The sequence below is a fragment of the Ostrea edulis genome, chromosome 10, assembly GCF_947568905.1.
Source record: "Ostrea edulis chromosome 10, xbOstEdul1.1, whole genome shotgun sequence".
Lineage (NCBI taxonomy): Eukaryota > Metazoa > Mollusca > Bivalvia > Ostreida > Ostreidae > Ostrea > Ostrea edulis.
Window position 1 is genome coordinate 17,981,476 of NC_079173.1, and position 27,495 is coordinate 18,008,970.

A 27,495-nucleotide genomic window follows, 5' to 3' on the forward strand; every position below is an offset into this window, starting at 1 on the left:
ATATATATCATTATGTTTATTACATGAACAAGTTCTATAGTAGTACATACATGTTTGTAATATTTGTGAATGAGCTGACACCCACACATCATGCACATATTCACAACATAATGACTGGTTCACAAACAACGAATATTCTCAGGAAAAGACAGCTCACAAATCCAACGATCACTTCTTACTGCTCACAAATCCAACGAACACTTCTTACTGCTCACAAATCCAACGATCACTTCTTACTGCTCACAAATCCAACGAACACTTCTTACTGCTCACAAATCCAACGATCACTCTTACTGCTCACAAATCCAACTAACACTTCTTACTGCTCACAAATCCAATGGTCACTTCTTACTGCTCACAAATCCAACGATCACTTCTTACACACAAAATGATCCGTTTCTCTGAGCTCACAGCGTTTACTAATGCATTAATCTAAACTGACTGATGCTATCCATAATCCAAGAAGCTGTCACTGTGGAAACTACGGAAGTTCTGATTGGCTGAAATTTACATTTGTTGTCATGGACAACAAATATGCAACATGTTTCCATGCCAACTGGAGCGTGGTAAGGGGTGGTAATATCTGCCTCAGGGATGTGTCCTGGCCTTGGTTCTCGGTGAATCACCAGACCCCCTCCCATCGTGACCAGTTTTACCAGGTCCTCTTTCTCTGGTGTTGGGTATTCAAAGTTCCCAGAGAAGTAAAACTGGCACCCATCAAACAACCCTGGCAGCTGTTGAATTATAAGACAAGGACAAGGTTACTATACAGAACATTCAGCGGCATAGCTCATTACTGAACATGCAAACAAGGTTTAGGCATAAAGGTTCGTGAACAGCTTCCATTTTCCCCAGGAAAAGCCCCAGTGGAGACAGAGGGAAATCTCCCCTTATACTGATGATCTGTATACATTCATGTCCAGGGAAAAGTTGCTATGGGTAAACAAAGCAAAATTCCCCATAGGCTGATGGTCTGTAGACATTTGTAGGTTTCTAAACATACTTCCAATATTTTTTTTTTTCTTAAAAATACTTTTGCTTAATATTGAATACATTATGACAGACTAACCATTGGAATAAACATCTTTTGTTAATTAGATTTGTAACTTGTTTTTTGAACAAAATTAAAATCAAGCATACCGTATATACTCGCCTATAAGTCGGATTTTTGGGAGTTAAATTTTGGTCCAAAACTCTATGTCCGACTTATAGTAGTGTCAGTGTGTGAAACTAACTTTAAAATCCTATAGACTTTCGGTCCATAGTCATTTCATTTCCTGTAGACCACAACAAATTCCTATAGACCGAAATTTAACATGCAATATTCATTGTTATTAATAAATAAATAATAGACACAAATTCGATTTGGTAATTCGTTCATAGTTTGATTATATTCTTTTTGAATTTTATGCACAAGCTTTTCAATTAGAATTTCGTTTTCTTTTTCATTTTGTTCCAGCTCAGTTTCACTGTCAGACAGTCTGATTCTTCATCTAAGTCACTTCTACTACATTTCGTCTTCTCATAATTTTCTGTGACTTTAGCCTTGCTGGAACTTGTTGTACTGACTGCCTTCCGTTTAATTCCAGGTTCCAGGGTGTGCACCTTCCACATATTTTTAATCGTTCAAAAAAGGACTTTCCAAATTTGCACAAAATGATGTACATTGAAGTAAATATCAAATTAATCCCCCCCCCCCCCCCCCCATTGAAAATGGAATAATCTGATTCGAATGATTTGTATTTACATTGTAAGGGGTGAACAGAAACATAAGCGTAATACATATAAACTGGTCCTGCTTCTCATATAAGTTAATAAGCAGCGGGAAACCAGTTTTTTTACTCAGAATTCCTAAAGACAAGTTGGTCTATAGCTATTTTGATCGTTATATAGACCGACTCAATTTTCTATAGACATTGTCTATCGGTCCATGGTTAATTTTGCACACTGGAGTGTCTTAAGAAGATTAACTTTTTCTGAATGGCATAATGTATAGCCTAGTATTTTTTAAACGACAAAAACATGGACGGAATAAACAAAATAGTAACTGTTTTATTTTAATTTGTTGAGAATAAAAAGTGAAAAATTGATGTCATATCCCAAAACATAATTATTGGAACAGATATATACATAAGAGTATTGATTTGTTGGGAGAAAAATATAATATCGGCGCATTTCTCAAAATATTATTTGAAACACAGGTAAAAACATTAGAGCATTGATATGAAATTGCCATTCGACTCTTGAAAAAGTTGGACAAACTTATAAATGGGTCAACGGCAATTCCCTCCTAAATAACCTAAAAACTATACAACCGACTTATAGGCGAACCGACTTATAGGCGAGTACATATGGTAATTATATAAAATGGTATGTTTCTGTATGTATGAAACTGGAAATATTCTTTACTCCAGGCATAAATGAATGAATCTACATCTACTAAAAGTTTAGCATTACAGTACAAGATGTATCTACCTGCTTCTGACGATTGACCCGTCCTTTCTCAGCCGCCCTTGACTCCGGGTCGGAACTGGTTCCCGGGCTCTCGAATGCTTCTTCACAAACTTTCATTCCATATTCCAGACACATTTCTACCCCTACAAAATTCCTCAAGAACTTAAAGATACAGAAATTTACAGCCTGTACTTGTAGATAAATTTACAGCCTGTACTTGTAGATAAATTTACAGTAGATACAGACATTTACAGCCTGTACTTGTAGATACAGAAATTTACAGCCTGTTACACAGTCCTAATCAGCTACTTTAAAATGCCTTATAAGGAAATGTGGTGGAAATAGAAACCAACCATTTAAGACTGAAAAATTAACAAGATTGCTATGCGTAGCCATATGTCCCCGCTGCCGCAAAAAAGTCCCTTAAAGGGAATGGCAACCCTAACCACATAGTTGCTTTTATGAATAAAGTATCACTTACTGATATCGTAAATGGCAGTCTTTAACTACAAAAATACTTGCTTAACAATTAAATCAATATTAATCTATCATGTATTTTAAATTACCAGCCGCGAAGAGAGCGGCCATTGATGTTTGATTTATGATGTCATACCCTCTATTCCGGTTTATTTCATCAGTAGCACTGTAAACATGACAATTCACGAACAATTAAGTTTAGAGCAGTATAGATTTGAGCCCGTTCTTTTGCAAGAAGAAATTGTGAAAAAAAGACGTTGTCGAGTCGCAGACCAGGTAGACGGTAAACGTTTTTTCATACAAATGTCTCGAACCTCAACTTGTCATTACGCAAATGATGGATCCACAGTTTACGTAGTCTTTTCTTTTCAAATGACTTGATTGGGTCGGGAATTTCGAGAAAAAAAAATTCACATCTCCCCTTTGCATTAGTGTAATTAACTGCTTGCCAGGAAGGCATCAACCTATTTATTCGTAAGATCTACCACATGCACATCTTTGATGATCTTATCTTAGAATATCATTAAAACCGGAACAGACAGTGTGACGTCAAAATTATTGATTTTTGTGGTCTTGAATACAAAAGAGTTGCACATCATGACAGCCTTTATAGATCGTGGGAATTTCAATTTTTAACGTTTTCAAATTAGTACTGAAGCTTATCTAGGCTGTATATCAACAGAATAGTATGACAAATCTATTCCTATCATTTATCATGTAAAAATCTTTTGAGTTGCCTTTCCCTTTAATTCCTGTAAAATTTGTACAATCAAAATTGTGGTGGAATATTATAAACTACATTTTGTGACTAACGATCTTGTAAAATTTGAACAAAATCCATACAGTGGTCTCTGAGAAGTTACATGTATATCGACAAAGTAGCATGAACAAAATTCAACAAAGTCCCATAACTCCTGTAAAAATTGTCGAATCAGAAAGGCGGCACAATATGATAAACTAAATATGATGACCAACAATCCTACAAAATATGAACAAAATCCGTTGAGCGGTTTCTTGAGTTGCATTCACAGTGTTCCTATAGTGTAGCATATTGTACAAATTCAACAAAGTCCCATAACTACTGTAAAAATTGTCAAATCAGAAAGGTGGCACAATATGATCAACTACGCATGGTGACTAACAATCCTACAAAATATGAACAAAATCCATTTGGAGGTTTCTGAGGAGTTGCGTCCACAAAGTGAAATGAGACAGACGGACGCACGAACACTGGTATTTTTATGTTCCCTTCCGCGTTGTGGTGGGGGACAAAACCTGGAACCCAAAAGATGCAAGGCACACCAAAAACTCAAACATTTCATAATCCAACACATGTAAACAGACATGAAACTGACCACTGACAGATTGTACATACTTAACTGACCACTGACAGATTGTACATACTTAACTGACAGATTGTATTTACTTAACTGACCACTGACAGATTGTATTTACTTAACTGACCACTGACAGATTGTACATACTTAACTGACCACTGACAGATTGTACATACTTTACTGACCGATTGTATTTACTTAACTGACCACTGACAGATTGTATTTACTTAACTGACCACTGACAGATTGTACATACTTAACTGACCACTGACAGATTGTACATACTTTACTGACAGATTGTATTTACTTAACTGACCACTGACAGATTGTATTTACTTAACTGACCACTGACAGATTGTATTTACTTAACTGACCACTGACAGATTGTACATACTTAACTGACCACTGACAGATTGTACATACTTTACTGACCACTCAGTGGCTACTTACAGTTCATGTTAACAATCCAGCGTCCGGTAAGTACCCCCTGTAAGTACTTAATGGTACGTGGGCACAGTCCCTCTTTGTTGCATGTAGTCACTATGTGGGTCACTGTTAGAAATATACAAAGAACATTGTAAAACTTGGGACAGTTACATACCATACCAGTGCTCCAAGTTGCGAGTAAAACGGTCACATTTGCAACCAGAAAATTGATTTTGAGACTAGAGATTATATTTAAGTCGCATTTTTGCGAGTGGAGAAAAATTGGGCATCCAGTAAAATTTTGTAATTGGGATCGGAAGTCTGAATAAATATTTTCCAGTCTTGGCCAAAACAGCATTTGAAAGCGATCAAGATGGTCGGAAAACGAGGGTTAAAGCACTTTAGATTTATCAGTGGTAAAAAGTAGAAGCCTCGTCCTAGTACATGCAACGAAGAAATTCAAGAATCACAAGGAGAAAGTTCTGCATTTAAAGATGACGTAGCTGTGTCTAAAGAAAAATGCAAAAGTAAAGGAAGAACCCCAGTCCTAATGGCTGAAGGAATTTTCGTGGTTGATATACAGAGATTGCAAAATGTTTGCAGAATATGTGAGGTCAATCAGCCAGCAACATCCACCATTTCTGGACACCCATTGTCCGATTTCACCACGACCTGGTGAACATCTTTCAAATGTGGAAGTATGACTATTCATGGTAACAGTAAAAGACATGTCGTTGTCCGTGACTGCATTATTAGCAGTAAGTCGAGCGGGGCAACTGTTGCTCGGGATGTAGTGTTCTTATTGATGCTGGTACTGATTGTTCAGCAAAAGATCCAACAAAAGTAGAAGCTCTTATTCGCATAAGCAGTGAAGGCCCACTTATTGAAGACTTTAAAGCAAATCCTTGTGTGAAACGCTGGGTTTTCTTCCCCAGAAGCGTAATGTAAAATATACATATATATATATATGCCCAATGCAATACAACTTTTGCTAGAGTAAATACTTGACTTGTTAGCATCCAGCATGTTTTACAGCACGTTTCTATTCAGTTTAAAAATAAAACAAACAAAATGCATACATGGGTGTTGATTTTTTTCTTGAAAAATATTCAAATTAAAAAAAAAAACTTGTACATTGTAGGTCTTATTTACAAATCTTTTACCATGGCGAGTAGAAATTTTGAACATGGCGACTAGAAATTTGAAAATGGCGACCAGAAATATTTTTAGGTCACCATTTTGCGACCTGATAGCAGATGTGACTTGGAGCACTGCATACGTTAACAGGAGGCTCAAGGGTCACATTCCTAACCTGACCAATTGCATTTGCCAAGTAAAACATAAAATCCCATTTCTGTTCGTGGGGTCAAGGTATGAACAAACTTGAATCTAGACTTTATGAGGATGCTTGCATAGACATTTTGTACCTTCTCTTGTTGTTCTAAAGAACTTTTCTGTGAACTCAAAAGAGGATATGGTACAGTGGGTTTCGGTTAATCCATTAGCCCATTTGTCAGGGAAAATTTATCCGATTATCAGGATATTTGATTAGCCGAATGGCTATTTACACTCACAAAACTCTATACATCTCCGAAATATCGATGTCTTTGAAGGTACAAGTAGGGTTTCACAGTGCAACTTAATATTACAACGAAATATGTTATATATATATCGGTATTATTACGTTTGATTCATAACTGCATGTGTATTTATTACTATTTTTCTAACTGTAATGGTTTATTGTAATTTTGCTTACTTTTATCAGACTTAATCCAATTTTGAATGTCTTTACTTTACCGCAAACAGCTGCCATTGTGAACCGGAAGTACAACGTATAAAGAACAGAAGTTATAATGCAAACCTATTTTTTCCGGATTGTATTTACCGTTTACCTTTGTTGTTTTAATTTTAATTGATTCTCACACCCCATGCTGCCAGGTACATGACACAAGACAAAACTGTCCATAAACACAAGCCCTTTAATTAGCTTTACCCGTCCAGGTAACTTGCCGTGGGGCGTGCAATCGATGTCGGTAGCTTAAATCAGCGAGTGCTTGGGAGCAATCTGAGTGCGTTGAAGTGTGACTTCTCACCTGTGAAACTGTTTTATCTGTATAAACAATGAATTAAGGGTCTAAAGGTGTGAAATTGTAAGGATAGAGACCGAAATTGTATATTACAGAGTTTTTCTACTATTAGGTTAGCCGGATGTTGAAACTTTGCTTATCAGAATAAAATATAAAGGACAAGAGGTACTGTGAGCAATGCTAACTAAGAATACCCCCTGCTTACCCCAATCTCCCAAAGGGTGTTGGTAATAGGTATAAACTACCTCTTTTCTGAGTGTAAAAAACAAATGGCATGACAAACCGAACCATATTGCTACTTCGATGTCCAGTGCGCCTGACCTTTGACCTTTTGACCCCAAAATCGATAGGGAACATCTTCATTCCATGGGTAGTCCATATGTTTGATATGGTGACTGTAGGTGGAAAGGATAAGACTTTAAAGCCCGGAAACCATATTGCTACTTCAATGTCCAGTGCGCTTGACCTTTGGACCCCAAAATCGATAGGGAACATCTTCATCCCATGGGTAGTCCATATGTATGATATGGTGACTGTAGGTGGAAAGGATAACGCTTTAGAGCCCGGAAACCATATCGCAACTTCGATGTCCAGTGCACTTGACCTTTGACCTTTTGACCCCAAAATCGATAGGGAACATCTTCATCCCATGGGTAGTCCATATATATGATATGGTGACGGTAGGTGGAAAGGATAATGCTTTAGAGCCTGGAAACAATTGCGTCTACAGACGGACGGACGGACAGATGGACGGACGGACAGACAGACGGACAACCCGATTCCAGTATACCCCCCCCCCAACTTGTTGCGGGGTGTATAAATATATAGAAAATGGTTCGGTGCAGCAATATTATATCAGATTGGCCGAAATATCCGAATGTGCGAAATCTGATTAAGTGAAACCCACTGTACTCTATTGTTTGTTTTACAACCTATCTGATAACCTTGTAAGTTGTATACTGTAAAGGGGGAAATATTCACTTGTTTCTTTTGCTATCTTTGCTATTATATCAACAATCGCAAAAATAAAACCATCACAAAATTTGAGTTAATACATGAGAAGGGATTATCCGTGAAATTTAAACCATGGTGAAATACAGAATAAAAATCGCAAAATTTTAGCCTCGCCAAATTAAAGCCCTTTGTAGTATTATATAATATGCAATAAAATATGTTCAAATCAAATCGGATAATTTTTCAATTCTATCAAGATGTTACAAGCTGCATTTGAAGTGTCACTAATTTAGACCAATGCTTGGCATTCAGGGCTCTATCACCGCGAGACTTTCTTTATTGTGCCTTCCACGACACATGTCCTCTAGTTTAAAGGTCGCATCTGATAAAACCCCAAACTTTCCCTTCTAAAACATTTAACTTAATATCTAAAGAATGAAGAGTCCCTTACCCATTTTTATTTTTGAGATTTGACGTGACCAAGATGCCTCCCTGTCCAAAAGTAACCACTGACCCTGACTAGTCATTAGTCATGGTGTGATTAAATGTAAATTTAAACAAGAGGTACTGTGAGCAATGCTCACTAAGAATACCCCCCGCTTACCCCAATCTCCCAAAGGGTGTTGGTAATAGGTATAAACTACCTCTTTTCTGAGTGTAAAAAACAAATGGCATGACAAACCGAACCATATTGCTACTTCGATGTCCAGTGCGCCTGACCTTTGACCCCAAAATCGATAGGGAACATCTTCATCCCATGGGTAGTCCATATGTATGATATGGTGACTGTAGGTGGAAAGGATAACGCTTTAGAGCCCGGAAACCATATTGCTACTTCGATGTCCAGTGCGCTTGACCTTTGACCTTTTGACCCCAAAATCGATAGGGAACATCTTCATCCCATGGGTAGTCCATATATATGATATGGTGACGGTAGGTGGAAAGGATAATGCTTTAGAGCCCGGAAACCATTGCGTCTACAGACGGACGGACAGACAGACGGACAACCCGATTCCAGTATACCCCCCACAACTTGTTGCGGGGGATATAACTACACTCTGATGCTTGCTTTTGACAAATCGTACCCATTTAGTTTATAAGAAGATTTTTAAAGATATTTCCTAAGGGCTATTCCAGAAATAAATACATGGGGGGGGGGGGGGGGGGGGGGGGGGGGGGGGGGGGGGGGGGTCGGGAGGCACCTTTTGTATATACCAAACACCCATAAAAAAAAATAAAAAATTACCCCATGACCCATCAAATTAATAAACTCATTTTACAATGACCCATCTAATAAAAAAAAAAAACTAACCAGACCCACCACAAAAATATTTTTAAAAATGAAAACGGTACAAATCTCGCGAGGTTTTCGGGACAAACATTCTAGTCAATGACGCGGTAATGCCTGTGCGACATTGTATCACAGCAGTTCTGAAGAAACGATGTCACATCAACAATCAAAGGCATCTATGGCGGGAATGTTGGAAAGATTGGGAGTCCAAACGATGCTATTATCATGAAATGGGTATGGATATGTTTTTCCATGAATCGTTCGTCTTCTAATGGAGCCCGCGCCCGAAGGCCTCTATCACCATCACACCGACTGATAAATATAACGCATCGGTACCCTCGTATAAATCAACTAAGGTTTGCCTATTTTTATTAGAAAACGGAATACCTATTGGTTTCAAAATATTCCCAAAATCGATGCACTGTAAACTGTAATAATCTACAGAACAGAGTTCGCCGCCATCACGTCCAAAGGGACCCTACTAAACGCGCCTCTAATTTGAAGAGTGCCGTAATGGAAAGTTATGTGCTGCAAAGAGCGACAACTCGAATAGTTCTATGTTACTTCCGATTTCGAAAGCAGCATTTCGAAAGCACGTTTTCAATTTTCCCTCCGACGTTTTGTAACCAACACGACAAGAGCGACAATAAAAATATTCTGAAAACTCAACACCCACGAGGCACAAAATAAAACAATAGAAACTACCCACTACCCATAATAAATATTTTTTTAACAGTCCAACCACGGACCAATTAAAATATGAAAAAATACGACCACCCACACAAAAAAATATCGTTTGCCGCCCGACCCCCCCCATTTGATCATTTCTGGAACAGCCCTAAGTAATCCTCTCTAAAACTTTGGACGCCTCATATAGCTTTGCCTTATCCTTATGTGTCATGTTGTGAACAAGCTTGGCTGAAGTGAATAGCGTAGTGTTTTTTTTCCGTGGGTCTATAAAATGCTTAAAAGTATGCTAATAATTTTAGCACAATAAATTTTGACGAACAAGAAAGAGTTATCTCCCTTGCAATTATTGACGTTGCATTTAGGTGCATATTTGGCGAGTGAAATTTCAGTAGAAAGCTATTTAACTGCTAAAATAAGCCAAATTTATCACCCCACGAAAAAAACCCTGCTATATGGTATAATACTTCCCTGGGGTGGATAAAAACAGTTAACCTCTTTAAAAGTTAATAATGGTGTAATAACTACTGGTGCATCCTACTGCGAGGGAAACATGAAACAGTATCGCCTACCCTCAAGGGAGAAGTCCTCCACCACCCTGGCCTGGAGTTGTGAGGCACACTTCTGCAGCGTGATCCTCTGGTCTCGTGATAACCCTGTACCCAGGAAACACAGACTCTGGTAATAGAGAGGGTCCACCTGTTAACAAGAACAGAAACCTTCAGTAGGAGAAACAAACATGATATACATATGATCAATTTCTAAATCCTCACCAGGAGAAACAAACACGATATATGTATGATCAATTTCTAAATCTTCACTGGGAGAAACAAACATGATATACGTATGTACAATTTCTAAATCTTCACTGAGAGAAAGAAACGTGGCATACATATGTACAATTTCTATTAAACATTTTCTCTACAAGAAAAGGAGTTGGGCATATATACAAATTCTAAGTCTTCACTAAGACAAAGAAACAGGGCAAACATAGTGAATTTTTCATTGGTTTGGTAAAGAGTTCAGATACAGAGCTGAAAAAAGTTTTTCGTAAAGACTGCTACTCATGGATATGTCAAGATTGAGGGTGCTTTCCATTAGCCAGGGGGCCTCCGTGGCCGAGTGGTTAAAACAGCGCGCTCAAAATCACACTGCCTCTCACCTCCGTCGGCGCAGGTTTATTGAGTGTGGCGGAAAACATCAATCAATCAATCCATTAACCAGGGGATACCAGTACTGCCTATAGATGTCGATCTTAGAACGAGCTCTATCTATGGATGATTGTGGTGGAAGTCACAAATGTAAGCAGGTTTGCTGGTAATGTTAATATTAAGGAGGGATAGCACATCCACATAATGACTGCCTTAAATTCCTTTTGAAACATGAAGGACTTAAAAATGGTTAATGATGCTGCTAGCATAAAGCCACTACTTACTAATTCTATCAGGTATGAACTCCATATCATCGTAATATTATTGTTCAGAGGACCTGTGCAACAGAGGGTGTGACAACACTAGTATCTACAGAGTACTAACTTACCTGTACAACAGAGGGTGTGACAACACTAGTATCTACAGAGTACTGACTTACATGTACAACAGAGGGTATGAGAACACTAGTATCTACAGAGTACTAACTTACCTGTACAACAGAGGGTGTGAGAACACTAGTACCTACAGAGTACTAACTTACCTGTACAACAGAGGGTGTGAGAACACTAGTACCTACAGAGTACTAACTTACCTGTACAACAGAGGGTATGACAACACTAGTATCTACAGAGTACTAATTTACCTGTACAACAGAGGGTGTGAGAATACTAATACCTACAGTGTACTTACTTACCTGTACAACAGAGGATGTGACAACACTAGTATCTAAGAGTACTAACTTACCTGTACAACAGAGGGTAGGACAACACTAGTATCTACAGAGTAATAACTTATCTGTAAAACAGAGGGTATGACAACACTAGTATCTACAGAGTACTAACTTACCTGTAAAACAGAGGGTAGGACAACACTAGTATCTACAGAGTACTAACTTACCTGTACAACAGAGGGTGTGACAACTCTGGGTGCCTCAGTCTCCAGTGCAGACCTTAATTCCCTGTTACTCCCGACAAGGTCCACAGGGGTAAGCCCTTTTATGTTTCTGTAAAAAATAAAGAGCCTTATAGTCACAGGTTAGTTTCAATTTCGTCATAATCCTATTCACTTCGATTTGAACTAGTGTTTCTTTTAAATAGTTTACAAGATTTATAGCTCTCTCTTATACATTCGTTTAAATATAAACAAAACACTAAGACTATTGTCAAACAATACATATACTGTAACGCAAGAAATATATGTGCAAGAAGTAAATTCCTCAAAGTCTAACGATAAACATACATGTATCTTATGCAAGATTAATTTCAAGAAACCATTCACAATGGGAACTTGAAATGTTCAAAAGAAACATTTACATGAAAGTTTCAGTTCAAAATAACAGCTTTTGTCCGATTGAACAGAAATTAAACTGTCATGAAGATTTGATCGCTTACAGTAGCTTAAACATCCTACAAAAAAATCCCTGAAAAACAAACTGTAAATTTATGAATTACTACAAAGTACTATACATCAATAAATTACCTAGCATTCACAGAGGCCCCGTGCTGAACCAATAGTGTGACACATCCCATCTTCATGTGTCTGACGGCATCATGTAATGGAGTCTCATTCTCAGTTCCTGGGACATCAACAAGTGCTCCTGCACCAAGAAGTTTTTCTGCTATTTCTGTGTGGCCATAATGACATGCTTCATGCTGATAAAAGTGTTATAGAACTGTTAGACTGACAATTATCACCAGCACATCAAAATATAAGTATTAATTATTTCACTTCATTTGCAGTTCAACACCTACATATTTTCTCATTCTCGTTTCCACCATTTTAGAAATCACTTTTCATTATTATGTAATTTTCATATGAATAATTCTAAATTTTTTTATTTTCTGCACATAATGAAATCTTTGTCTTTTGCTTTATTCAAACATTTAAAAAGAATGTTTTGAAATAATCCCTCACAAGTGGTGTCCAGCCCGCATTGTCTCTGGTGTTTGGATTTGCTCCAGATGACAGCAGAGTTTCCACTCTCTCCAGATCCCCCTAAAAATCATAAAATATACAGAAAGCATTACAATGCTTCTTCAAATGACATGGAGCTGTGGTGTTGAGGGCACCTGCTAAACAAATGACATGCAACTGTGGGTGGTGAGGGCAACTGCTAAACAAATGACATGCAACTGTGGGTGGTGAGGGCAACTGCTAAACAAATGAAAGATTGCAAAAGTGAGCAAGCTCACATAACCCACGTTCCAACATTGTTTGACAATGCCTCATATAATGAATGGTTGCAAGAACTGCACAGAGGGGCTCGAAATTCTAACTTCAAAAGGGGCATAACTCCCAGAAGAATTATTGAATCAGAATTTCCTGGGAATATGCACATCTATACAGTGTGTCCTTATCAACTAGAAAGTTTCACGAAATTCTGTTGAGCAGTCTTAAAGGAGTTGCGCTGAAAAGAACAGGACAGACAGGCTCGAAATTCAAGTTAAAAAGTGGCATAACTCTCAGAAAAATGATTGAATCAGGATTTCCTGGGAATATGCACATCCAAACACAGACAGTATGTCCTTATTAAGTTTAAAAGGGGCATAACTCCCTGAAGAAGATGTGTTTGGGAAACACAAATGCCCCCGGTAATGGCCAATTCCGAAGATGGCCAAGGTCACAAGGACAAATACCTTGGCACCAGTAGAAAGATTTTGTCACAAGAAATGCTCATGTGCAATATGAAAGCTCCAATATTTACCATAGAGGTTATGAACAATGTCAATTTTTTTAAAAAGTAGGTCAAATGTCAAGGTCAAAATGTTTAGTACTAACAGAAAGGTCTTGTCACATGAGTATTCCACTCATGTAATATATCAAAGCTCTATCACTTACTGTTCAAAAGTTATTGGCAAGATTAAAGTTTTCAAAACGTAGGTCAAACTCCAAGGTCAAGGTCACAGGGTCAAAAATGTTGGTACTGACGGAAAGGTCTTGTCATAAGGAATACTCATGTGAAATATCAAAGCTCTAGCACTTACTGTTCAAAAGTTATTAGCAAGGTTAAAGTTTCAGACAGAATTACAGAATGACAGACAGGACAAAAACAATATATCTTCGATCTTGGGGGCATAAAAAATATTGAATCGGAATTTCCTGGGAATATGCACATCTACACAGTGTGTCCTTTTCAACTACAAAGTTTCACGAAATTCTGTTGAGCAGTCTCAGAGGAGTTGTGCTGACAAAAAAGGGACTGACGGACTGACAGACGAGTCAAAAACATACCCTCTGCAACTTTGTTGCGTGGGGCATAATTACACAAAGCTGTGATGATGAGGGCACCTGCTAGGCAAGCCTCAACTCAATGAGACACACAAGTGACAATGTGATCAATTGAAATTGAAAGTTTAATGAATATCAAAATGGAGTGAAGGGAGGGAAGGAGGGGGGGGGGGGGGGGTGTCATATTGGGGGTCTACTACATGTACTTCACAACATCATGTAAATACCAAACAAACGTCATAGCCATTTATACAATTACCATAATTATAGAGAGACTTCACAGCCAAGAACACGTTCCTTCAGTTTCTGTTTTTTTGTCCTTCAGCTGGAATTATGTCCTACTAACCTTGATACAAGCTACTTGGAGTGGAGTCTCTCCTTTCACATTCTTCTTATCAATGCTGCTTTGGTTGCTTTTCCTAGTGCTGTTCATTGAAGAGTTCAAGCAACTTTCATTTCTCTGAGGGCCCGATCTGGTCCTTGTAAACTTTTTTGGTGTTGGCGTTTGATCTAGACGCCCTGGCAAGCTTCTTCTGGCTGCCTTCCTGTAGTTTTTTAATTGAACACTTTACTGACAATTAAAACCATACTTTACAAAAAATAAGTCTATTTTGAATGTGATTAGATCAAAAAGACTTTGAGCATTTCTTTCATCTGGTAGCTAGACTGACCAACATTTTGTACAACATTGACAGTAAATTTTCTAAATTAATAAATGTGTATTATCAATGTGTCAGCATTCTCCATACAGTGTGAAAATAATTTCGAACATAGCAGGACATCTCAATGCAATGTAGGCAATCAGTAAATTAAGTCCCATAGTGACCTTGATCTTCTGACCCCAACATCAATAGGGTTCTTCCTCTCTTGATAACAAAGCTACATGTAAAGTATCAAATAAATCAAGCCAAGAATGTGGCCCATAAAGTGTCTAAAAGCTTATTCTATGAAGTCTCATAGTGACCCTGACCTTTTGACCTCAAAATCAATAGGGTGCATATATTTCCTCCTTTAATAACAAAGTTACAGGTAAAGTATTGAATCAATTGAGCAAAAGTGTGGCCTGTGGAGAGTCTACAAGGTAATTGGTACAAACACACTTACTCATTTATATGCTCAGCCACACTCCAAAGTATTGAATCAATCGAGCAAAAGTGTGGCCTGTACAGTCTGTACATTATGTCAGTGTTATATATATACCTACACACCCCCACATATACTTACCCACACATATACTTACCTATGCACACTCCCACACATACTTACCCATGCACATACTTACCCATACACTTCAAATATTTACCCACACACTTCACACATACTTACCCCCCATACACACTCCCACAAATACTTACCCAGACTCCCACACACACACTCCTACACATACTACCACACACACGAACAGTCTTGTTACTATATCACCTCTCCCAATGAATTACCAGGGGATGATAAAACGTGTTGCATGTGCGTGTACAGATCTTGTACCAAAGAACCAATCAAAAGTAGTTAATTGAAGTCAATACCCGCCAACTTTATAAGCATGAAGTGAAGATGACCTTTGAGTTTTAACTGGCAAATTTACTTCAAATGTTAATTTCGTTTTTCACAAAGCATGCTGCAGCTGATATCAGAACTGTCAATGTCACATGTAATGACTCACAGCCAAGAAAAAATTATAGAATTGTAAGTCTTCTGATAAATGCATTACAACAATTCCAAAAGATATCAAACCTTTTGCCATGTGACAATGATTGTGTTACACTTTTACACCCACCCAGCGGCCTCCATGGTCGAGTGGTTAAAGCATCGTGCTCAAAATCACACGGCCTCTCACTTCTGTTGGCGCGGGTTCAAATCCTGCACGCGCCGGTAAGTGAGAAAGTTTCCCAGTTTACTTTCGGAAGGTCGGTGATCTCTTCCCAGGTACATTGTATCTGGGTTCTCTCTTCGACCAATAAAAACTGGGCGCCACCAGGTACTGTAACTGAAAAATTGTTGAGCGTGGCGGAAAACATCAATCAATCAATCACATCACCCAAGGTCGATACTTAAACTGCTGCAGCAGTGATTTAGTGAGTACAAATACTATACCTGGTGTGCGAGGTAGTGGTTTCTGTTGCCATGGTACTTCTCCTGCCTTTTTTACTATCAGATGGCAGATCTGTGTCACTCCACTTCTCATGCACCAGGGAAACTTTCTCGCCTCTGTTAGAAATTCTCTGTGTATCAGAAGCCTCACTGACTTTTGAGTCTTTCCCTTTACTACTATGCAGCAAGGACAAATCCTCTTCATCGCCCCACTTTGAGTCCATGACATTATCCCCAGCTTTTCTAACTCTCAAAATGCTTGACCCCTTTGATAGCCTCCTTTTGCCCCTTGATCCACCACTTGTTTTTCCCTCTGATCCACCGCTTGTTTTTCCTTCTGATCTGCCACTTGTTTTTCCTTTGGATCCTCCACTTGCTTTCCCGTTTGTGGACTTTTCACTCATCTTCTTTGATGCATTCCTTTCCTCAGAGCTAACGTTTGCTGAACAACTGCCACTGTGGTCAAGAGTGATCCCATCATTCATCTCCATGTAGTCGAAGAATTGGGTCATCGTTGTCTGGTCCCCTGGCTCTGCTGATCTCATTTCTCTAACATCTGAACTGGTAGTCTGCCCTCTCAATCCCCTGTTAGTAGTCTTGTGAACATGAGAACCTGTTCTGTTGGAGACAGCCACCATTTCTGGACCAGGAGTTAATGATTGTTGTCCTTTTACCACCGAAGTCGTAGATCTTTGTCGCTGATTTTCTGATATACGGCAATAAAGAAAAAAATCATATTTTCATACAATGAATTTAAAACTCTTTTTATTCAAATTTAATTTTCATAAATTTCTGTATGCTATACTTCTACCTTCAAGAGTCACCATGATTTTAAACATGATAAACGTAAATTATGCATCATACCCAGAGAGTTTGAAAAGTGAAAGTAGGATCCATGTCATACTGTTATGTTGGGGGATCAAATTCAGGGTTTTATCCAGCTTGCAAATATTACAACCCATTTCAAATTTCTGGGGAATTTTTGAGGATTTAAATGTGAACTCTCTCAAAACATGGGGGGGGGGGGGACTCTTTGAAGATTACAAAGTCTCATGTAAAAAAATTTGTAGGGAATACCTCCAACTCAGGAGTTTTCTACAATTGAATGAAAACCTGTAAAAGGAGAAATATTCATTTTTTGCAAAAAAGAGAATAGTTGTACCCTAAATCAGTAGCAAGAAGAATCTTGATAAATCCTTGAAAATTTCATGAATAATAGCAAGAACTTAAAATCAAAAGACAATATATAATATATATTCATTGCATGTGTTAAATAAAACTTCTCAACACAAAACAACAGTCAGATAATGATATGAACCAAAGAAATGAAAACTCCATTAAAGCTAGTGTTCTCAGGACCTACATCCTGCAAACTGGTATCAATCTTCTCAGAGGTATAAAAAACAGCAGTAGTTCTACCTGTCTTGTCCAAAGATTTCCGTTTGTGGGGTAATTTTGTTGGCGTGGACTTTTCTGGACTGACAAAGTCATAAACACCATCATTAACACTTTCAGCATTAACACCTTCTTCAGTAACATCTTCAGCATGGCTGATAAAGGTCCCCACGGTGTCGCTGAACTGGCTCTTTTCTGTATATACAGGAGAATTCAATTTATCAAAACATTTCTCCTGATCGAAAACTAATCGCAAAAGAAATTATTTTGATGGTAATATCCTTGAAAGCTTAATTTCCATAAAAAGTGGTGCCAAGTCTCAACAGTGAAGAATTCTGTTTGAAAGAATTTTTTTTATGGTATCAAAAAGGGATATAACTCAGTTAATTGATGTGAAGATATAAATGTACTTAATAAATAATTGAAGAAAAGAGTTTTAAAGAGCCTACTTTATAACTTGTTATAATTTCTGTGTACGCAAATGATTTTTAATTTTACAGGTCATTCCGTCTGGTAAACAATCTCCATAAGTAATTTTACCAGACCAAAATTTTTAATGTGTAAAATTTCTCTCTTATATCTACCCCTGATATATACCTTGCGTATATTTCAATCCAAACATGTTATTTTTAACAAGAGTACTGCCAATGGTAATATACATGTAGGGTGTTTTTCTTACACCATGATTCGTAGACTTGTCTTCAAGTGATATCAGCAATCATCTGACCTAAAGACAACGTCTGTTAAATCAAGACGATAGAAGGACCACAACTTATATGGCATGAACAAATGTTTAGCATCTTAAGTCAAGTGTTTCAAGTGAGGAACAAGTGTGGTATACTAAAGAGTTTGATATATATATTTCTTGGGTTCAATTTTCGTGGATTGTTGAGATTTTACAGTTTTGCTGGGATGTAATTTCTGTACGTTAACTGTAAAATTAAATTATTTGTGCACTTTGTTTGGACAATTAAGTCATACAGCAAGTGTGTTACAAGAGGCAATGTGTCATGTGAGATTTAAATACATCACAGCTGTGAGAGAATGTGTCACGTGAGATTTAAGTACATCACAGCTGTGAGACAATGTCATGTGAGATTTAAATACATCACAGCTGTGAGAGAATGTGTCACGTGAGATTTAAGTACATCACAGCTGTGAGACAATGTCATGTGAGATTTAAATACATTACAACAGTTAGATATTATGTCATGTGAGATTTAAATACATCACAGCTGTTAGATATTATGTCATGTGAGATTTAAATACATCACAACTGTTACATATTATGTCATGTTGTCATGTGAGATTTAAATACATCACAGCTGGGAGAGAATATGTGTCACGTGAGAATAATAGAATCCTTCATTAATATGAGTGTGGGATAGGGAAATTCCACTGAGGGGACAAGATTCACAGTCTAGGACGAGGCTTTACCGAGTCCTAGACAGCGAATCTTGTTCCCGAGGTGGACTTTCCCTATCCTACACGAGTTAATAATGAAGGATTATTTTTCTCACATTTTACCTACAGTTTAGTGCATAAATTTAGGAGCTTTGAGAAAATTCTAAATTATCAAAATCCTCATTTGAACTTCGATGCAAAAACTAATTAGATAGGCAGAAAGAGCATACCCGAAAATGGTTTACACTGTAAGTATAAACTAAAAAAAACTAAGGATGTTCACCAGAAAGCTATATACATTAAAATTTAAAGAGAACAATGCAACATATTTTTGCTTCATCGTGTACCGTAAATCTTCACCGTGTAACGTAAATCATAGAAAATATATGACGTCACAATCAAATGACGTCGCAGCAGTGTGAGACAGAAAAATCTCACATGGCTGTCTCACATGGGTAAAGTCTATCTCACACTGGTGATAATGTGAGAAAGAAAATATATCACAGCTGTGAGACAATAGGTCACGTGAGATAAATACATCACAGCTGTTAGAGAATATGTCATGTGAGATTTAAATACATCACAGCTGTGAGACAATGTCATGGGAGATTTAAATACATCACAGCTGTGAGACAATGTCATGGGAGATTTAAATACATCACAGCTGTGAGACAATGTCATGGGAGATTTAAATACATCACAGCTGTGAGACAATATGTCATGTGAGATTTAAATACATCACAGCTGTGAGACAATGTCATGGGAGATTTAAATACATCACAGCTGTGAGATGTCATGGGAGATTTAAATACATCACAGCTGTGAGACAATATGTCATGTGAGATTTAAATACATCACAGCTGTAAGGGAATATATGCACAAGATTACAACTACACTAATATGACATCATATCAAATCTCTATTACTAAGCACTGCAAAATGTGTCCCTAAGGTTAGATTTGGAGGGGGATGGGAGACGGGAGGAGTGTGTGCTCATGAACGCATGAATTTATCAGTTCCATTACAAACTTCAAAGATTGTACGACCATTAAAGCATTCAGTGTTATCATTGATTACACAGTTTCAAAACTGGATTTTAGAAACTGAATTCAAAACAAATTATATCAGAATCTTAGTAGCACACCTACCTGAAACATTGCTCTCTGGGCTACTCAGTATCTGATCCAGCCGTTTACACAAGTTCGCAAGGTTGAACAGCTGTCTGTTTACCTGAGCGTCCTTCACATGAACCGGGATGTGACAGATAACACAGTTCTCACCCAGCAATTCCTCACAGCAAATACTGAAATATTCCAGCAACTTCTAATTATTTCTCACAGCAAACACTGAAATATTTCAGCAACTTCTAATTATTTCTCACAGCAAATACTGAAATATTCCAGCAACTTCTCACAGCAAATACTGAAATATTCCAGCGACTTCTAATTATTTCTCACAGCAAATATTGAAATATTCCAGCAACTTCTAATTATTTCTCACAGCAAATACTGAAATATTTCAGCAACTTCTAATTATTTCTCACAGCAAATACCGAAATATTCCAGCAACTTCTCACAGCAAATACTGAAATATTCCAGCGACTTCTAATTATTTCTCACAGCAAATACAGAAATATTCCAGCAACTTCTCCCAGCAAATACTGAAATATTCCAGCAATTTCTCCCAGCAAATACTGAAATATTCCACTTATCTGCTAATCATTTCTTGCATTATTAATTTTTACATAAATTTAAAAACATGTTGCAAAATGGACCTGAAAATTCAACTTCAAAAACACCTTTTACACTGGTGATCTTAACAGTGCATTTGGAATTGTGTAAGAACAGATTAAATTCTTAGGGGGGCAAAAAACACACCAAACAAACAAGATGTCCATGGGCCACATCGCTCACTTTAGTCATCTGGCCCATATCTGAAGATTTTCCATATATATATTCTAGTGATGAAACGATTGTCGGTATCGAATTTGGCTCTTCGATTTCGATTATTGATTTCATTTTACATAATCAATTGTCGTCCGTGCACTAGTTGATAACTAATCCGAGATACTTCTGACTGTTAACCCCGCTTTTATATTGTGACATGTGCGGGGGAGAGTCAGAGTGGACTCCATATTAAAAAGTGGGAATTCATTATTCAGCGACACCAGCTATTGTTGCTGCTTTGCCTACCTTTTACAGCTTTATTTCGCTGGTTTACTTAAATTACTTTCCAAGACGCAAGGATTCAGTTATCAGATATGATTATTCTACAAGTTAATCATGACAGTCAGTATAAATACGATGCTATTGCCATGTAAAAAGCTCTAACACTGACAAATGAAGCATCACTTTGACTTAGGGCGCCTCCTTGCCATTTGATTTCTTTGTGCATGACGTCAACACACAAATACACATGTACACAAAATTCCAATCAGCGTCAAAGTAGTCATGATTAACTTGAACAATACTCATCCCATAACTGAATCCTTAATCTAGATCCGCGAAATAAAGTTGTAAAAGGTAGGCAAAGCAGTGACATTAGCTGAATTCCCACTTTTCAATATGGAGTCTGCCCTGTATCTCGCACGCACATGCCTTGATATAAAAACGGGGTTAACAGTCAGAGGAATCTCGGATTAGTTGATATCTTGATATATATACGTATATATCCCAACCCAGGGAAACCCAAGTCAGACGTCTGGATTTTTTTGCTTAAAAGTAAAGCCAATGTTGGTTTGTGGCTAGAGAACACACATCTTATTCCTCCTTAGGCCTAATAGGCTAATATCTAGATGTGTGTATGTTGCACATATGCGGGCATAAAACTAAAAAGAAATTACCCCTAAAATAAAAAACATTTATGATCTACATGTAAATAGCAATTATATCGATCATTGATCTATACAGTTCTTCCGATCATGACCGATTATTGATTATGAAATTTTTTCGATAATTCAACACTAATATATTCACATGTAAAACTTTGGTCCCTATTATGGCCCCAACCTACCCCCGACGGCCATGATTTTTACAAACTTAAATCTGCATTATGTGAAGATTGCATACAAAAGTAAACCTCTTTGGACCAATTGTTCTTGAGAAGATTTTCAAAGATTTCCTTTATATATTAGTATATAAAACTTTGATCCCCTATTGTGGCCCCATCCTACTCCCCGGGGGCCATGATTTTAACAATCTTGAATCTGCATTATGTCAGGAAGCTTTCATGTAAATTTGTACTTTTCTAGTCCAGCAGTTTTTGAGAAGATTTCTCCCTATATATTTGTATGTAAAACTTTGATCCCCTATTGTGGCCCCATCCTACCCCCCCCCCCCCCCCCATCAGGGGGCCATGATTTTTACAAACTTGAATCTGCACGATTTCAGGACGCTTTAATGTAAATTTCTACTTTCCTGGCCCAGTGGTTCTTGAGAAGAAGAATTTTAAAGATTTTACCTACATATTTCTATGTAAAACTTTGATCCTCTATTGTAGCCCCATTCTACCCCCAGGGATCATGATTTTGACAAACTTGAATCTGCACTATGTCAGGAAGCTTTCATGTAAATCTCAGCTTTTCTGGTCCAGTGGTTCTTGAGAAGATTTTTAAATTACCCCACCCTATTTTTGCATTTCTGTGATAATCTCCCCTATGAATAGGGCATGGCACTTCATTTGAACAAACTTGAAAGCCTTTCACCTGGCCAAGGATGCTTTGTGCAAGTTTGGTTGAAATTGGCCCAGTGATTCTGGAGAAGAAGATGAAAATGTGAAAAGTTTACGCAGACGACGATGACAGACAAATTTTTTAATCAGAAAAGCTCACATGAGCCTTCGACTCAGCTGAGCTAAACACCAAAGACAAGTTGATTTCAGGAAGGTAGATTTATTCTCTTCAATATAAACTGAAATAACTACCACTTTACCTACACTTCCAACTACTTTTTGTTGGTAGTTTTAACAGAAATTACCTGCAATAAATATGTTCACATCCACCCAAGGTACAGGGACTCCCTGCTACTTGGCCACTGAAATACAAGCACTGTACATGTACAAAAAGAGTCATCTTACCAATTCCTATATAGAGTTTACTTTTAACATTATAAAATAATCTACATCAAAATTTGCCTTTTTTCTCAAGTTATTTATTGATAAATAAAAAAAAACATCTCACCCATTTTAGGTATGTTGGACTTAGAGCTTCTCTCTCTCTCTCTCTCTCTCTCTCTCTATATATATATATATATATATATGTGTGTGTGTAAGTAACAGTAACTGGAAGGGAGAAAATGCAAGTGACCAGATTGCGCTTCTAACTCAAGCCCCCTGAATGCTCTTCCAACTGAGCTATCGATCTGGCCATCGGCGATCAAACCCGTCTGATACCACATTCCTCCCTCCTTAAATGTCTTAATTCACACCTTGAAGACACCAACCCAGGATTTTTTATTCCCTGGAAGGCATTTTCACCTGTCACATTACTGTGGGGGCTGCTCTAAGGCATATGACACCAAATGCAACAGGAAGGGAGAAAATGCAAATGACCAGAATTCAAATCTGGGCCCCTTAAATATCTAGCCAGGTGCCCTACCAACTGAACTTTCGACCCCGTCTGACCGCCAGCTTGCCACTGTCTGAGTCAATGTGATTGTGATTGATAGCAAGTGCAGCTAGCTAGTGCAAAGCGATGGCTTGTACTACAAGCTCTAATGTCTAAAGGACGCAAAAAAGCAAGAATAAATAAAGCTGTATATATTTGTCTAAAAAAATTTTTGTTCACCAATCCCAGAAGTGCCTCTTTAAAAATGGCGGATATATTGCAACATCACATCTTGGTCTAAGATTGTGAACTTCTTATGTTACAACTGTGGCAGTTGCAGATTTAATAGGAGTTTATTTTATTGAACAGAAAATAAAAGCCTTAGTTTTGTTTTTTGGGGTCAGAAAAAAAAAAAAACCAACAGCACAAATCTATTTACCAGGCCAAAAATAAAAATTGATTTGTTTGATGTACTCCGACCGACCCGTCAAATTTGCTCCTACCTGATCATTTTTTTTAGCAATTGAAATTTCATTTTTTTTGGGGGGGGGGGGGGGGGGGGGGGTTCCCTTAAAAAATAGAAAAATATTAGATATTTTCATGATGTTCAAAAAGAAAAAAAAAAATCTACTTACCAACCCACCTTGAAAAATGTGGGTCGGAGTACATCAAACAAAAATATTTTTAATGATGGCCCCAGTTTCAATTTCCAAGCACTTCCGGTGATGCAAAACACAATTACTCCTTGATAACCAACCACTCCACTTACTATTCATAACTGAAAATTCATTAATTAATTGTAGGCTTGTGAATAAATCTCAATGTATCCATACAACAAATGGGAGGGCTCAATAGGTAGCAAATTATTCAATAATCATATGTGAATGCTATAAAATGCTAAATCAAGGATTCTATACAGTATACAATATCGTCCTAACTTCTTCAGAAACATGCCATTGCTACATGGAGATTATCATAAATTTTCAGTTTTTCTCTTTTCATTTTAAATATTGGATAGGTTCGCATAAAGGGTTGGGGTTAAAAAGAGCCCCCCCCCCCCCCCCCCCTCCAAAATGCTGGATACACCCAAGTATGTGAAATGGTATTGGATTTCTCAATTAAGTTTAAATATGTGTGTGTGTGTGTTTCAAATTGAAAAGTATTTGGGCTACCATTACCTTGAAATGTGATCTATGCCCACAGACAGTGCTGTTCACATGATTTTACAAACTTGAAAGACTGGCAACAAGACTTGAAGGACATTTTTATCACTGTGACACAATTGGTGACTTAAAGATTAAGGCAGTGATTTTTTAAGGCCTATTTTGGGTCCGAATTTCGGCCCTTTCCCCTCCTGAAAATTGCAAATATTTTCCCAATTTAGCTTGCATTTTTCCCAATAATAAAATTATGAAAGTAAAACGTATTTGAAAAAAATAAACATTCGATGTGAATTATATACATAAGATTTAACAAAGAGATATGGTAATGATGATTTGGATAGAATAGTTAATTTTTTTAGAAGAATAAAGAAAATTAGATGTGTAAAATAAAGACAGCATAATGTTTGATATGATTTTAAAACTTATTTATGATAAAATAGATTTTTTCCAATTTGACTGAAATGTCGACAATTGTACCCTTGTAAAAAATGTAGAAAAATCACTGTAAGGGTACAGTGTAGTGCTATAAATGAGTCCACTTTTGTGTTTTACGCTATATATTTTATTGAAAAACATCTTTGAGAAATCATTCTGAATTTATTTTTGCTCCAATTTTTATGAAATCTAAAGCATTTGTTACAAATTATCTAGACATAAATTTTATTGATGATTTTTAAACTTCAACCAACATAACGGTACTTTCGGGATGTGCCGGAACGACTGATTATATTTGACGTTTATACACCAATTGTAGGACAAAGTTCACATCGATACAATTGGTGTTTCACTAACGACGGTCCGTAAAGAGCTATGAGCAGTCCTACAATGATGAACCAAGTCACTATTGGTGTTTAGTACCTGGGTGTAAATTAGATGGAAGGGAAAAGGTGCATTTAGACGTGTATCACTGGATGCAAGGTGTGAAGTTTTACCGATATCCTCAAGATATTCACTAGATTTATTTCCCTCACCAACTCACATACTTTCATCAAATGCATTTTCCTGTAAAATGGTTGTAGTGATTCTTTTCTTTCAAAGATAGCATCTAAATGCAAGAATTTGATAGCAATTGGAGTATCGGTCCTTGTTTACTTAGTTGTTATTGTAATTTGGAAGTGACATGCCCTACAAATTACATTCAATGCGCGATAAAAGTCTGAGTGGATCCGTATCTCGAAAGCCCTATATTGCAGAAATATGGTTACTGAAACGTTAACATCAACTTCAAGTACTCCATAACCCTACATAATCCTTTGTAAGAGTGGAACAAAAACTTTTGTCATATGATCTGTATAACTGTTATGGAAAAATGCAAGACACCGAGACCAAAAATGAGAGACATTTGTTAATGGTGTAAAATGATGCTAGATAACCTAATGAAAATAATTTGGAAAAGTGAATGTTTTCAATGAATTATGTAGTATTTTTAAATTAAAAAAGTGGACCCATTTATGGTACTACACAGTTGAAATAATGAATTTAGTAGAGACAATCAAGCGTATACAGTTCAGAACAATTAAATGCAAGTCACAGTGGAGGCAGCAGAAATCTAATAAATATTGTAAATCTTTCATCAAGTTCAACATTCATGCATAAGTTTGTAATCAGATGTCCGTAGCTGCAATAATGTAGCCCTCTCTGATTTTTTTTTTTTTTTTTTTTTTTTTTTAGGGAGAGGGCTACAACTCCTTAGGATCTCCGTAATGGTGCAAATGCGGGAGTGATTCACTCCCGCAACATTTGCGCTCATTCTAAACATTTCCTGACTTTCTTTACGTAAATAAAATGATATTCTATGTTTCTTAGTCAATATATAAATTCACAACCTGCAACTTTAGATTTGTGAGGCTCTATTCTACCGTTTTCAACAATTTCGATAAATCCCAGTTTCTCGATTCATATTTATGCGCCATGTTTGATGTACTGAAGTTTCAACTTCCGGTTGTCAAGTCATTTGCATATGCCATATAAGGTGGTATTTACATCAATGGACAAGTATGGAGGCGAAAGCTATTTCGTCGGTATTGAGAAGGTTTGAATTTAATATCAAGTTAAAAACCGAACAGCAGAGTGTAAATTCTTTCTGCAACAATATGATTTTCTTTCCTTTGTCGAAGTGGCTCGAGTAACTACATTTTCGCGCTGATTGTCAATGTTTAGGCTTTTCATTAGATCCACCTACGAGATCTCGCGATAACAAGCATGGCGGAGCAGACGAAGAATTTTGCATGCTGTACATTATATTTAATGAAAAACACCTTTATTAGACATGCCCGAGCACAAAGTTGGTACTCCTTTTGGTGTAAACAACATTTGGGACCAATACACAGAGTTTATTATCGGTTATTCATAAAATTATTTTGCACCATTACGGAGATCCCATGGAATTGTAGCCCTATCCCGAAAACGTCAGAATAAAAAAAAATTGGATTGGGCTACATTATTGCAGCTAAGATGTCCGGTATTATAGAGTGATCTAAATCTAGCAAAACCCCTTTTACAGGTCTTTAATTGTTCATGATTTGACATAAAACCCTGGGAAAAGGCTAAAATAGGTTGTTTTGCAGCCCAATCCAAGTCATATGTACGGAAAATTAAAAATCCTGAACGCGCGCTCGCTCAAACAGTAGCGCCGTCAGCATATTGCTTGAACTTGATTATGTTTATCGATGGAGTTTTCACGTACCAAACACTGCATCGCAAATCGTTTTCTAGGTCTTTCAACGTTCGCCGAGTATGTGGAAAGTCTATCATTTTTCTATCTCATCTCAGTATCTGTCCGTTTTTCGCGCGTTGTTATAACTGGAAAC

General features: G+C 37.3%; 1 protein-coding gene across 1 annotated transcript; it reads right to left on the reverse strand.

Moving 5' to 3' along the window:
* LOC125665229 (BRCA1-associated RING domain protein 1-like) lies at nucleotides 1-27,495 on the reverse strand. Its single transcript, XM_048897863.2, has 13 exons — nucleotides 27,372-27,495; nucleotides 22,954-23,010; nucleotides 20,128-20,282; nucleotides 17,600-17,770; nucleotides 16,184-16,886; nucleotides 14,439-14,637; nucleotides 12,779-12,859; nucleotides 12,344-12,516; nucleotides 11,762-11,867; nucleotides 10,286-10,412; nucleotides 4,719-4,820; nucleotides 2,476-2,597; nucleotides 1-734 (listed from the first exon to the last, which is right to left on the reverse strand). The coding sequence occupies exons 1-13, from the start codon at nucleotides 27,437-27,439 to the stop codon at nucleotides 420-422; spliced, it is 2,379 nt and encodes a 792-aa protein (XP_048753820.2). The 5' UTR covers nucleotides 27,440-27,495; the 3' UTR covers nucleotides 1-419.